Source organism: Capsicum annuum, unplaced genomic scaffold (genome assembly GCF_002878395.1).
Source record: "Capsicum annuum cultivar UCD-10X-F1 unplaced genomic scaffold, UCD10Xv1.1 ctg4213, whole genome shotgun sequence".
NCBI lineage: Eukaryota > Viridiplantae > Streptophyta > Magnoliopsida > Solanales > Solanaceae > Capsicum > Capsicum annuum.
The window spans coordinates 85826-100802 of record NW_025849513.1 but is presented as its reverse complement, the minus strand read 5'-3'; the positions used below and the strand labels follow the sequence as shown (position 1 = coordinate 100802).

General features: G+C 38.2%; 1 protein-coding gene across 1 annotated transcript; it reads left to right on the top strand.

Annotated features, from left to right (window-relative positions):
- The first annotated feature begins 2481 nt into the window (after window positions 1-2481).
- LOC107846531 lies at window positions 2482-3753 on the top strand. The gene is made up of 2 exons (XM_016690894.2): window positions 2482-3159; window positions 3277-3753. Exons 1-2 carry the CDS (start codon window positions 2482-2484, stop codon window positions 3751-3753), a joined length of 1155 nt encoding a protein of 384 aa, XP_016546380.2.
- The last annotated feature ends 11224 nt before the right edge of the window (window positions 3754-14977 follow it).

Below are 14977 nucleotides of genomic sequence, written 5' to 3'. Positions count from 1 at the left end.
TAATATATTTATGCAGTGCTTATAGCTTACTGTTAGTCAGTTACAGTGAGTTCGTGAAAGTGTGGTGTAACACTTTATCACTGTTACAGAATAGAAGATGATGAGAAAAAGTGGAAGAAAAAAGCGGAATGCCTATGTTCAACCATCGGATTAAGAAAAAAGAAGAAGAAAGAAGAAAAAATAGAAATCAATACATACCAAAGTAGGGGGAGTTGCCAGAGTAGCATTGCCGGAGTTGAAGTCAAACTTGTAAGTTGTGAATAGGTGTCGCAGTCGCCAATGAGTAAGTTTGTATAGCCAAAATATGAAAATCAACCCTAAAATTAACTTTTAACCCTAAAATCCTAATTTTTAAAAAAGAAGTAACAAGGTGATGTTCCGATTTTTAACAGAATATTCTACATCTTTTCCAAGGGATAATTGTATGTTTTCAAGCAACTAATGTTGTATTTAATACTGGATTTTAGTGTTTCTAGATCAAAGAGTTAGGTGAAGAAGAAACTTGGAAAAGTAGCAGAAAAAGGCCATTGACGGGCGAACTGGCAGACCGTCAGTTATGCAACGGACCGCCAGGGTTACAGTCTGAGTCAAACAGAAAGGAATAACTAAGTGAGTCCTGTGATGGTCCAAGTGACGGATCGTCGGATCCCTGATGGACCGCCAACTTGGCAACCTGAACTTCTAGAGGACCAAGCGACGACCCATGCGATAGACTGCTAGGCCAGTAATGGTTCGCTAACATGACTGTCAACCCTTAACTAAAACATGGCACTTCAGGTACATCAGCGGAGGTCCACACGACAGATTTTCAGGCTTCTAACGGGCTGTCGAAGTGACCGTTAACTTGGACACAACTTTTCTGAGTTTAAATTTTAAATCCTCTATACCTGGGAACATATAAATACCCAGTTTAGGTTTTATTTAGGTATCATTTATCATATTTTTGATCTAGAAAACTCATTGTACGTATTATTCTCTATGAATCAAGCAAGAATTATGGATCTAGTTATCGTTATTCAAATTTTCATTAAAGATTGAAGTACAATTATTTTAACCTTTGTAAGTAATTCTTTGAATCCATTTATGAAGAACACAATGATTTCCTCTTCTTCTTCTCTTGAGATGTGTGGCTAAATTTCCATAACTAGGGTTATGAGAGCCTTGATATGAATAACTGATTGGGGTTGAGAGAATGCTTAATTTCCATATGTAATTGAGATTGTATAAACCCTTCTTCACTTTAATGACCTTTCTTGGTTGCAAACATGAAGGGTGAGCCCAAGAACATTACTTGTCTGAGAAGAAAAGTATATGTTGGGAAAAGAAGGAGTTTACATAAAGTCTAAATGCCTTAACCTTTGGGTTATGAGTTGATTCCTTAAACAAGGATTGACTCACATGAGAGATTAATTGAATAACTTCATATATTTTTTGAGTTTGAAAGAATTAAAGGGAAAACTACCCATTTAGGTTGAGAAACAAATGGGTAAACTTTAGAATTCAAGAACTCTTGCAATTGAAGGTGTAAATTGGGAATTTAAGAGAATTCACAATCCCACATGTTTGAACATCTTGGTGAACATAACTCTAGTTTGTTTGATCTCATTGAATTGGTACTTGCAATAAAATTTACTAGCTGGAATGCTACTTTTTACTACCGTTTAAACACTGTTAAAAATTCAAAACCCCTTACTCAGGAACCTTTAATTAATAGTCTGTTAACAACCATAACACTTATTTTGTGCAAAATTGCCTGTGGGATTCGACCCCAACCTTGTTAGGTTCTATATTTGACAACGACCGAAACTTTCTAATGAGAGTTGTAATCTGGGTGTAACAAATTTTAGCGCCGTTGCCGCAGAATACAATTGTCAACTAAGTTTGTGATTGTTAATTGAGCTAGCTCATGACCCTAATCCTGATGAGGAGGATTTGAGGGATGATAATTTGATCAAACCAGAACATAGGAGGCGTGTGGTGAATGTAGAGGTGGCTACAAATAGAAACTGGGCAACTAGAGGCAGAACAAACTACCAACCTGCTGTGTAGTTTGCACCTGATGAGGATAATGACATAAATTTAGATGAGGATGGTACAATCGGAGCAATTATCCAACCACCATTAGCACTTGGGGTAAAGTTTAATATTATTAGCACCATTATACAACTGCTCAATCTCAAGGGGTTGTTTGGAGGATTTCTAGGAGACGATCCAAATATGAATTTGGTAAATTTCATCAATATTTACAAGTCCTTTCACAATGCGGGTGTTGGAAAAAATGCAATTCATCTTCGGCTATTCCCTTTGTCTCTGTCTGGGGAGGTAACAATGTGGCTAAATGAGTTAGTGCCCAATTCGCACTCAACTTCTATCAAGCAGTTGGAGCAGCAGATGAGCCAACTCTAGGCAGTATTTAATCAGAGAAAGAGCAGTACCTTGCCAAGCGATACAATATAGAATCTTTAAAATGATAGCTCTTGCATGGCAGTTATCACTCGGAGTGGTAAAGTGTTACCTGGCCCTTCTGTGAGCAAAATTGTGATTGAGGATGTGATTGAAGAAGATGTAGAAGATGGTGAAATCCATCTAGTAGAGTCTGAGAAGCTGGATGGTAATATGGGTACATCTAACCATCAGCAAGTTGATGAGTTAGAGAAAGAAAAAGAAAAGAAAAAGGAGGTAGTGGTTACTACTCTTCCAAAATCACCGTCGCCCTTCCCCCATCGATTGAGAAAGAAAGTTGATGACACAAAGTTCAGCAAATTTATGGAAATGCTAAAGCAACTGACGGTGAATGTGCCTTTAGTGGAGGCACTAGAGCAGATGCCAAGATACGCCAAGTTTATGAAGGATCTCGTGACGAAGAAGAGAACAATGAGCTATGAATTGGTGGATAATCTTCACCATTATAACGCCATCTCTACAAGACCCTTGGTACAAAAGAAAGCTAACCCAGGAGAGTTCACCATCCTTTGTACTATTAGGTCACTTGATTTTCCGAAAGCCTTATGCGATCTCGGAGCGAGTATTAACTTGATACCACTTGCAATTTATAAGAGGTTGGGTTTGATAGACCCTGCACCCATAAATATGCGATTGGTGATGGCGGATAAGTTTGTGAAGTGGCCAGTGGGGATATTGTATGATGTGCTAGTAAAGGTGTCCAGCTTTATATTTCCTGCGGACTTTGTTATTTTGGACTGCGAGGTGGATTTTGAGGTACCCATAATCTTGGGTAGTCCTTTCCTCGTAACTGGAAGTGTCCTTATTAATTAGAGGGCTAATGACTTACTATTTAGGCTTAATGATAAGGTGGTTCACTTTGATGTGTGTCGATCTATGAAGCAACTCAGGGAGATGAGTGTATTTTCCATTGTTGATATTTATTATGAAGACGAGCAAGAGGTTCCAATCAAGGAGAAATTTGTTGTGGAAACTCTGGCTATAGTCTTAAGGAATTTTGACAGTGAAGGTATCGAGGAGTACGAAAAGACAGTGTATGCTTTGACAGAAATGGGATCTTATTCATATGATCCCAAGAAGCTGGACTTAGATCTGAAAAATCGACCAACACTTCTGGCTAAGCCATCTATCAAAGAGCCACCGGTGTTGGAGTTGAAGAAGTTGCCAGGACATTTGTGGTATGTGTTTCTAGGCAGTGGAAACAATTTTCCTGTGATTATTACTGCTGATTTGGGTGAGCACCAGGTGGAGGCACTATCTCTATACTTAGATGATATAAAAGGGCCATAGGAGGGACTATTACCGATGATATTGGTATTTCTCCCGGTATTTGCACTCACAAGATTCAGCTTGAGGAAGATTGCACACTAACAATTAAGCACCAATGTTGTCCTAACCCACCAATAAAAGAGGTGGTTAAGAAGGATATCATTAAATGGATAGACGCAGGAGTTGTATACCCAATTTCCGATAGTAAGTAGGTAAGCCCTGTCCAATGTGTGCCTAAAAGGGGGCATGACTGTTGTGGCGAATGAGAAAAATGAGTTGATTCCCCTCAGGCCTGTGACTAGGTGGAGATTTTGTATGGACTTTCGTAAGCTTAACTCATGGACTTTGAAGGACCACTTCCCAATGCCATTTATGGATCAAATGCTTGATCGGTTGGCGGGAAGAGGTTTCTATTATTTCTTGGACTGGTATTCGGGCTACAACCAGATTTCTATTGCTCTAGAAGATCAGGAGAAGATGACGTTTACTTGCCCGTATGGTACTTTTTCTTTTAAACGGATGCTATTTAGCTTATGTAATGCACTCGCCACATTTCAATGGTGCATGGTGTCTATATTCTCCGATATAGTGGAAGACACCTTGGAGGTATTTATCGATGACTTTTCAGTGGTGGGTGACTCTTTTGAAATATGCTTGGTGAATCTGAGTAGAGCATTGCATCAGTGTGAAGAATTTAATCTTGTGATTAATTGGGAAAAATACCACTTCATGGTGAAGGGAGCATTGTTCTTGGTCAAAAAATCTCTGATAAAGGGATTGAAGTTGACAGGGCAAAAGTAGAGGTGATAGATAATTATCCCCTCCTATCTCTGTGAAGAAAGTGCGTAGTTTCTTGGGTCATGCTGGATTCTACCGTCCATTTATTAAGGACTTCTCCACTAATCCACTATACAAATTATTAAAGAAGGAACCTAATTTTGTATTTGATGAGAAGGGCAAGATGGTATTTGAATGCCTTAAGGAGAAGCTTGTCGCTGCCTCTTTTATTGTTGCTTCAGACTAGTCTAAGCCTTTTGAAATCATGTGCGACACAAGTGGAGTAGTACTGGGTGCGGTTCTTGGATAGAAGAAAGAAAAATTGTTTCACCCTATTTACTATGCGAGAAAAGTATTAAATGGGGCACAGAAGAAATACACTGTTACTGAGCAGTTACTTCTCACAGTTGTCTATGCTTTTGAGAAGTTTTGTGCTTACTTTTTGGGAACTAAGGTGGTGGTTCATATAGACCACACTGCCTTGAGATATTTTATGGCAAATAAAGATGTGAAACCATAGTTAATTAGATGGGTGCTTCTTCTACAAGAGTTTGACTTTGAAGTCAAAGATCGAAAAGGATGTGAAAATCAAGTCGCAGATCACCTGTCTAGACTTGAGGGTGATCAAGTAGTCCAGGATGAGTTTGAAATTGATGATGCATTTTTGGATGAGAAGTTCCTGGCTGCTGCGCTTGAAAGAGTGCCTTAGTATGCTTACTTTGCAAATTATGTGGTAAGTGAAGTCATCTCAGAGAATCTGTCTTTTCATCAAAGAAAGAAGCTCTCCCATGATGTTACACACTACTTCTAGGATGAGTTGTATTTATTTCAATGGTATGCGGATAATATTATCAGATGGTGTATTCTAAAGGTGGACATATTGAATTCTTAGGAGCTTGTCATGCTTCTTCGGTCGGGGGTCACTATGCAGGTGACCGTACTATGAGAAAAGTACTGCAGAGCGGTTATTACTGGCCGACCTTATTCAAGGATACCTATGAGTTTATGCGAAGATTGACCAATGCCAGAGACAAGGGTTAATCTCAAAGCACTATGAGATGCCTATGAAAAAATGATGAAAGTCGAGTTGTTCGATGTATGGGGCATTGATTTCATGGGGCCCTTTGTGAGCTTTTATGGGTTGAAATACATATTGGTCGCCGTTGATTATGTGTCAAAATGGGTGGAAGCTATCTCTTTGGCCGATAATGAAGGAAAGAGAGTGGTTGCATTCCTTAAAAAGAATATCTTCTCTCTCTTTGGGGTACCACGTACCATCATAAGTGACAGTGGATCACATTTTTGCAATCGAGTGTTCCGAGCTGCTTTGTTGAAATACGGTGTGAAACAGCATAAGGTTTCTATGTCATGTCACCCATAGGACAGTGGGCAATTGAAAGTTTCAAATCGGGAGATAAAAGTAATTTTGGCTAAAATGGTGCATGCAAACAAAAAAAATTGGTCTCGCAAGCTTGATGATGCCTTGTGGGCATATCGAACTGCTTTCAAGACACCTATTCAGATGTCACCATATTAGCTAGTCTACGGCAAAATGTGTCACCTTCCGATCAAACTAGAGCACAAGGCTTTGTGAAAATACTAAACATGAACTGGAGAGAAACAACTGAGTTAAGGTTGGGACAGTTAAATGAGATAGACAAATTCTGTCTCAAAGCTTACAAAAGAGCTGATTTGTATAAAGAAAGAATGAAGAATTAACATGACCAAAGAATAGAGAAGAGAGATTTTTAGTCTGGTGATTGGGTGTTATTGTTCAATTCTCGACTTCAGCTCTTTTCAAGAAAATTAAAATCAAGATGGTCTGGAACCTTCAAGGTAAGTCAAGTGTTTCCATCAGGTGTGGTGGAACTTGAAGGTAAAGATAGAAGTCTATTCAAAGTTAATGGGCAAAGAGTCAAGACCTATGTTGGACCAACCAATGATGCAAAGTTGTTGTCCACTGTGTATCTCGATGAAGTTTGAGTAGTTAAGTTAACCAAGTCATGCCGCGACAATAAATTAGGTGCTAGTGGGAGGTAACCCACAAATTGTTGCTGTAACCATAGTTAGAGTTTATTTATTATTTTTGTCCAATTTGATGTATTTGTGAAGTGTGCAGGACTGAGAAATGCAAAAAGAAAGGATTTTCTACAGTTGGTAAAGAGCGACGGGAAGACTGATGAACCGTTAAGGACATGACGGTCAGTCAAAGCCATAGCCAAAAAAGGACATTCTGGATAAGCCTCGACGGTCAAGTTGGTAGACCATTGCTGTCCCGGCAGACTATCACTCCCTCTGTCACACTGAAGCCAAAATTCAAAGTTTCTGGATTGAACTGATGGATAGTCTGACGGATTATCACATCACCGATGGACCGTCAGACCTAATATCCCAGCAAGGCATGATTTAAATATTTCTAGTAAGCCTTGACGGTCAACCTAGCGGACCATTGGACATCCGATGGACTGTCTAGTCAACTTAACCCTAGTCAGATGGGTTGGGTCGTGTTAATTTTAAGGCTTATTTAATTGCTAGTATCTGACACAAATTTTTTTAAACCGATAAGAAGAGGCGGTCACATACGTTGTTACCTGTTCAAATCCTAAAACTGTCTAACTTCCTCTGCATTCAAAGTATTTGGGATTAGTTATTCCCTTTTAGTACTCTTTTTCTTCCTTTTATTTCCTATTTAAACGAACCCATCCCTCTCTTCTTCTCATCACAACACAAGTTAACAATAACTGAAAAAGGCTTTGGATTTTGTTTTATTCTGAAGTTGCAAGTGAGAAGAGTGAAGTTACTGCACCATCAAGGTATGATTACAACCTTTTTTACTTCTTTGAATTATTAAATATGGAGTAAGTAAGTTATTGGTTGTTAAATAAAATTCCCTCTTAATTTTACTTTATTCTAATTTTAATTTCAAATTCAAACTCTAGTGTGCATTGTTTAGGGTGAAGTCTGAGTAACCCATGTGCTGAAAGTGAGAAAATTGTGCTTAAACATTAAGTTCATGCCATTGTTGTGTTAAGAAGTGAAAATGCACACCATGTGTTGAACAAAATGTCAAAGTGAAGTCTGAAAGTGAATAGAGGTGCCGAAGGTTACCTTGGCGGACCGTTGGACCTGGACGGACCGCCAAAGAGCCTATCGCAAAGATGCCAAAATTGATGTTCACTGGATAAGCTGCGACGAATGACTTGGCAGACCGTCATAAACCTGATGAACTGCCAGGTCGACCATCGTAAGTCTATCTGAAAAGAAAGATACTGGTTAAGGCCTGACGGTGAGTTCAACGGACCGTCACAGTCTTGATGGACCATCAGACCTATCGTAATGCCACTTTTTTACTATTTTGGATTGGTTTTAAATTATAAACTGATTCTGTACTTCTTTCTCAGGCAATATGACATGAAATCTACCCCTAACCAGAGGCAATGGTTGAGCACAAAGTGGAAGAGGTGAGCTGACTAGGAGTGAGAAGGCACCTACCTTTGATACTCAACAATGAGATAGGGTACTTCACACACTCTCCCAGTCTGAAGAGGAGAGTGAGAGCAACACTAGTGGCACTAGTTCAATCCCAGTCGAGGAAGGGGTTAACATATCTAACCTTAACCCCGTTGAAGCAGAAACTGGCCTGTTGAGACTGAAACTAAGGAGATCAATATGATAAAGAGCAAGGATATGAAAACAAGGGAGGCACTTAGATAGCAAGTCGAATGTGGAAGGGACAAATACCTTGATGGCTTAGAACCCACTGCAACCAGGCCAATCAAAAGGCCAATCGCTGAAGAGTATCAGATAATGACCTCTGAGTTGCATAAATATCAAGAGCTAGAACTGTGATTCAATCAGTATAAGTTAGACTGGATGAGCAAGCCTCTCGATTTATATCCACCGTATCTTGTATGGGAGTTTTTCACTGACTACTTGGCACTGGTAAAGAAAGATTGTCCCAAAGGCTCAAAGATTTCAGACTTGCCCAATAGAGAAACAGTTTCGATGAAAGGAATTAACATTGATATATCGGCTCAAACAATCAATAGGATGTTGTTTGGGCTCGATTATGAAGCATCGATTGCGGTTCCTGATCTTGAGTATCGTCTAACTTCAACATCCATGTAAAGGCCTTGGTTGTCTGGGCTACCTACTGAAGATGGCAACCTCGCCTGGGCAACCGACCCATGAGAGCACATTGGTAAATACTCTCTTAGCTTCTGAGCTAAAAACTGGTGGGCCATTGTTCGATTGAGGTTGATGCCCATAGGGGGTAATGCCAATTTGGATAGTCACAGGGTTATACTGGTGGCTAGTTTGATTTCAGGGGCGAAGATCAATTTCGGTCAAATTATTGTTGATGAAATATTTGTGAAGGCATAGAAAGGGGCAAGCGCACTACCGTTCCCGTGTTTAATCACGGAGTTATGCAGGCAGGCTAATGTGCCTCTGATTTGAGCAGTTGACAACGAAGTTTGATCTACATACAGGACATCGAGAAATCAAAAGATGACTCAAAGTTTGAGATATGAGTCAATAAATTATCGGCTTACCAGACACAGTCAGCGCCAGCCCTTAATACTTCTAAAATTCCATCAAGTATTCCGTTGCCTATCACTACTTATGTGCCGCCTGATTATGTGCCGCCTAGTACATTTGAAGGATCAGAATCTATCCCGCCAATGGGTGGGATGGATTATTTGAAGTACAGGTTGACACATGAAAATTTTGCCAAGTCGGTTAAGCTACAGAAGAAGTTTAAGAAGCAACTAGACACATGGGCTTTACAATTCAAGCTTTTTGTTGATCGAATTATGGCTGAAGTAATTCATTTATTTCAAAACATTCAGATTAGGATGGACCATATGAAAGAGAGAATCAACAAAAGCCTCGATGCGATGTCCATTCTAGATCTTGCTAAGTTTATGGCAGAAATCAAACAAGCACGAGCGGATATAGCAGAGTTGAAAACCAAGCATCCACAACAACCTATTTTTTACCCTACTCTAGTGATAAGTGATGAAGATGAAGGTATTATTAACTTGATAGGGAAGCCATTGAAAGACAAAGGCAAGCAGGTAGATGAAAGTGTAGATAAAAGTACAGATAGAAAAGCTACCAGAAGAAAAGGACGAGAAGCCATGACACCAAAAGAGAAAGAAGAGTATGATATGAGCAAAGCTTCAAAAAAATTGAGGAGAGATAAAGAGAAAAGGAAGAAGAAGGCAGCAGATGAAGCTGCAGGAGTTTCTACTAGTTCAGCCCCAGCAAGGGGCCCAGTTCAGACCCAGCTGGAGATGTGATACCTATAATTCCGGAGGAAGATATTATGAGTACCCCTACCACCATAGGGGTCAACATTTCTGTAGGTGAGGCTACTGGAGCCTTACTACATTTCACTGATACCTCATCCGAATAAGAGGCTTTACAAGTATTCCCCTCATCTGTACTTTACTTATATACATTGAGTACAACGCATTTATTTTATGTAGGGGTGGGTGTACTTGTACCATAAGGGTTTTTGTTGCCCGTGTTTTTTTCTCCCGTGTGCTATCTAGTCAAACCGACATGTCTAGGATTAGATTTTATTTTCCTAAGTAATTGTGATGTAAATATCCATTGTTAATGTTATTTATGAAAGTGTCTTTTCCTTTAGCATCTTTTTGTATATATGGATGATGTTTGACTACCATGTTTGTATGGCTATTTCCTATTGTCAGTTCGCATAGGTTGAACAACCATTGGTGATTCTGTAATTGGCATTAACATGTAAAATATGCATGATCATGTGATGAAAATCTTGAGAGTAGTAGAATAAGTTTGACTCAGTTGCCTATGTGTGTGAGTATTTGTGTTAGTTCTTGCATAGTGTAACACCTAGAACTTTCTCGGTTCATTGATGCTGTTTTGTGGTTTATTCAATAGGATAGGATAGCAGGGCCCTTTTATTTTCAGTCCACTTAGACAAAATAACTTATCCAACAAAAAGATTTTTACATTTTTGAACCCTTTTTGAGCTTATGTTAGTTTTCTTCATTCCCAACAACCCTAATTAACTCTGTTTAGGTTGTTAACACCTAACTTTGGCCCTGGTCCAATATTGGACATTGTGCTCCTTAACTTAGGCAAAACAACTAAGTTGAGGGTGGCTACTGTCAAGATGCTAATTGTTTAACGAGAAGGTGGTTTATAGCTAAAATGAAGAATTCAGACCTAATCTATTTAAGATATTGTGCACCTTAATAGACTGCATCAGCATAAGTTGAGGGTAGTTGATGCTTATAAAAAATAAAAAATGGGGGTTCTGGCAAAGTGTGAATGAATAATAGAGATTGTAAGTGAGCTAGTAAGGCAGTAGCCTTGGTGTGAGTATAATTTAAGGGCAAAGAGAGAAGTCTGAATGTTGAGTCACTTTTTCCAAAAGTTTTTTGTTACCTAGCCCCGGAGCCTTATTACAAGCCTGAAAAAGACCTGCTTAATCTTTTTGAATCAACCATAAGGGAGCGTTAGATGATAAGGGCAAGCCTATGGCTGTGTATGCTATGTTTGTAACACCTTTGATGAGTTTAAGAGTCTTGATTTTTGTCCACATGATATAATGAGTGGTGAATCACATTGACTATTAGGGCAACTTGAGTTACACTTAGTTTTACTAACCTCTGTAGGATATTATATCCATGTTTATGTGTGTACTGAATTACAAACAGTGCCGGTTGTAGATCCTGATGTGTTGAGCCCATATGAGTGAGATGACAAGTGAATGATTGTGTAAAATCTAGTTCAACAGTTGATTGCCTGTCATTGTGTTATTCATGTATGATATTTGGGGCTGAGTTGCTTGAGAATGAGCAATTGTCTTAAGTTGAGGGTGTTGATATTCTGCCTTTTGACGAAATATTTTACATCTTTTTTAAGGGATAATTGTATGTTTTCAAGCAACTGATATTGTATTTAATACTGGATTTTAGTATTTTCAGGTCAAAGAGTTAGGCAAAGAAGAAACTTGAAAAAGTAGCAGAAAAAGGCCACTGACGGGTGAACTGGTGGACCGTCAGTCATGCAACGAACCACCAAGGTTACCGTTAGAGTCAAAAAGAAAGGAATAACTGAGTGAGTCCTGCAACGGTCTAAGTGACGAACCGTCGGATCCCCGACAGACCGCCAACTTGGCCGTCAGGCTCAAACAGAACCTGAACTTCTAGAGGACCAAGCGATGGCCCATGCAACAGACCGCCAGGCCAGCGACGGTCTGCCAACATGACCGTCAACCCTTAACCAAAACATGGCATTTCAGGACCATCAACGACGGTCCACGCGATGAACCGTCAGGCTTTTAACAGGGCGTCGAAGTGAACGTCAACTTAGACACGGCTTTTTTGAGTTTAAATTGTAAATCGTCTTTACCTGGGAACATATAAATACCCAGTTTAGATTTTATTTAGGTATCTTTTATCATATTTTTGAGCTAGAAAACTCATTGTACGTATTATTCTCTAGGATTCAAGCAAGAATTGTGGATCTAGTTATCTTTATTTAGATTCTCATTGAAGATTGAAGAACAATTATTGTAACCTTTGTAATTAATTCTTTGAATCCATTTATGAAGAACAAAATGATTTCCTCCTCTTCTTCTCTTGAGATGTGTGGCTAAATTCCCATAACTAGGGTTATGGGAGCCTTGATGTGAATAACTGATTGGGTTGTGAGAATGCTTAATTTCCATATGTAATTGAGATTGTATAAATCCTTCTTCACTTTAATGACCCTTCTTGGTTGCAAACTTGAAGGGTGGCAGCGCCTAATTGCACATGCAAGTGTACGTGGTCTTATCAAGCAGTAAAGTGGCTTCAAGAAAGCCCAAGTATCGATCTCTCAGGGACTTGCGTTCGCCGACTATCTAAGTCCAGTTTAACCAATTGAGGAGATTAGCAAATAGAGTTTTAGAATTCTAAATAAATAAAATTAAATTAATAATGCGTAAAAATAAAAGTCTTGGGACAATCAATGGATTAAAACCCAGGGTTAAAGCACTTCAAACAATCATACTATGTTATTGAATTTCATTTGTTAACTTGCTTATCTTGGTCATTGATTCGTAGGGTTAATTGTTTGATTATGGTTTTTCAACCTCTAATCTTTTACCTAATATGGACATTACAACTATATCATTGAGCGGAGATGTAATAATCCAATTAAGTCAATTAAAGCTATCATCCTACGTTTGAATCAAGTAAGGCATCTAAGTACATCCCTGTCCTATACGCTAAGTTTAATTCTTTATTTTATAAAAGAATAAAAACCAATACTTTGTTTATCCCATGTTCTATCTCCCTATTTCCTCTCCCAAGATCAAAAGGTCGACAATATATGTATTTTATGAGTGATCAATCCATAAAATAACTAAAACAAGAATAAACAAACAATCAATAATGATAAGAAAATTAACAAACATAATTCAAAATAATAATACTCATGTTCTTGACTTTAATCCCAAAAATAAAATTTTAGCCGATAATATTCATAATCACAATCTACATAATTGAATACATGATAGAAAAAATTAAAAGCTAAATAAAATAATTAAAAACCTAATCCTTGTAGCAGCTTCTCCCCCAAATTAATTCCAATTCGTGTCCACCGTATTAGACCATTGTACGTGTCCAACTCCTTTTATTGTTATGTCCAAGATTGTTCCTCAGTTGTTACCAGTTGTATCCCTTTATAATAAAATATATTTCTATCCTTATGTGATTAGGATACTTACACAAGATCCAAAGATACCCTATTTTTGCATGGTACTTTATTATATTAAAAATAAACAATGACAAATCCATGTCGGCGCTGATTTGACTTTGCAGTGTTTTAATTCGAGCGACTCGATGCGTCGCTGGACTGGTTAGAGTTCGAATTGTCGATGAGACGCGTCCACTTTGTATCGACTTACTGGAATTTTTAAAATTTTGGTTAAGTGTAGAACGTTCTATTCCTTATTCATGTCTTTTATAGTGTATTTTTAATAAATTTTGGCCTTTAAATCATCAATGTATCACCATATTTATTTCACAAAGCCTCCTACAATATCACACACCAAATATTAAATATTAAAATAGCACAATATTCGCATCGATGAATCAAAACAAGAGCTAAGATAAAGCAAATTCGCAATGATCTTCCACTTATTATTCTGACTCTTGACTTAATAAAATTAAATTTAGCACATTACAAATAAGTTATTCCACTCATAATTACACATTTAAAACATTTGGTTTAAATTAAACACATTAGAATCCACCGAAACCAACTAGACACACACCTAACTCAAGCTAGTAAAAATAGTTTTTCGGAATGAACTCTAAATGACTCAATTAAGCACAAACTTGTTTGAAAAATATTTTGAACATTGTAATCACATACTTGGACAATTAAATGCTTATTTATATCAATATTAACACGTTAAGCACTCAAATTGCTCTCAAAACAAGACAAAATGAGCTAGAATAATGATACAAAAGTATATAAAACCATCTCGGATCAAAGGGTGAGCCCAAGAACATTACTTGTTTGAGAAGAAAAGTATATGTAGGGAAAAGAAGGAGTTTACATGAAGTCTAAAGGCCTTAAACTTTGGGTTATGAGTTGATACCTTAAACAAGGATTGACTCACATGAGAGATTAATTGAATAACTTCATATATTCTTTGAGTTTGAAAGAATCAAAGGGTAAACTACCCATTTAGGATGAGAAACAGATGGGTAAACCTTAGAATTTAATAACTCTTGCAATTGAAATTGTAAATTGGGAATTTAAGAGAATTCACAATCCCACCTGTTTGAACATCTTGGTGAACATAACTCTAGTTTGTTTGATCTCGTTGAATTGGTACTTGCAATAAAATTCATTAACTGGAACGCTACTTGTTACTACCGTTTAAATACTGTTACAAATTCAAAACCCCCCTTACTCAGAAACCTTCGATCAACAGTCTGTTAACAACCATAACACTTAGTTTGCATAGTATTCCCTGTGAGATTCGACCCCAACCTAGTTGGGTTCTATATTTGACAGTGACCGCTTATATTTTCTAACGAGAGTTGTAATTTGGGCGTATCAAAAGGCGACACCATCGTCGCCTCACTGCGTCGCCTCGCCTTGTCGCCTTTTGGATTTCACCTTGCCACGACGATAAGAAGCGACTATGCCTTGCCTCGCCTCACCTCACCATTTTCCATTGACGATGTGGCAAACACTTTTTTACAACACTGCCACTAGTAGATCCTACCTTTGGTAAACGCATACCATCATACCTCGGTGTTGTATGAACCATTAGACCCTGATAAATTGGGATGGGTTGCTGATCTAGGTCTACACCCTACCCTAACATGTGAACCCTGTGTAGTACCAAATGATCCGCCTCCTTAAGATATAGTCTCCAAAACACCCAACATTTTAGGTATCCTGAAGAATCGGT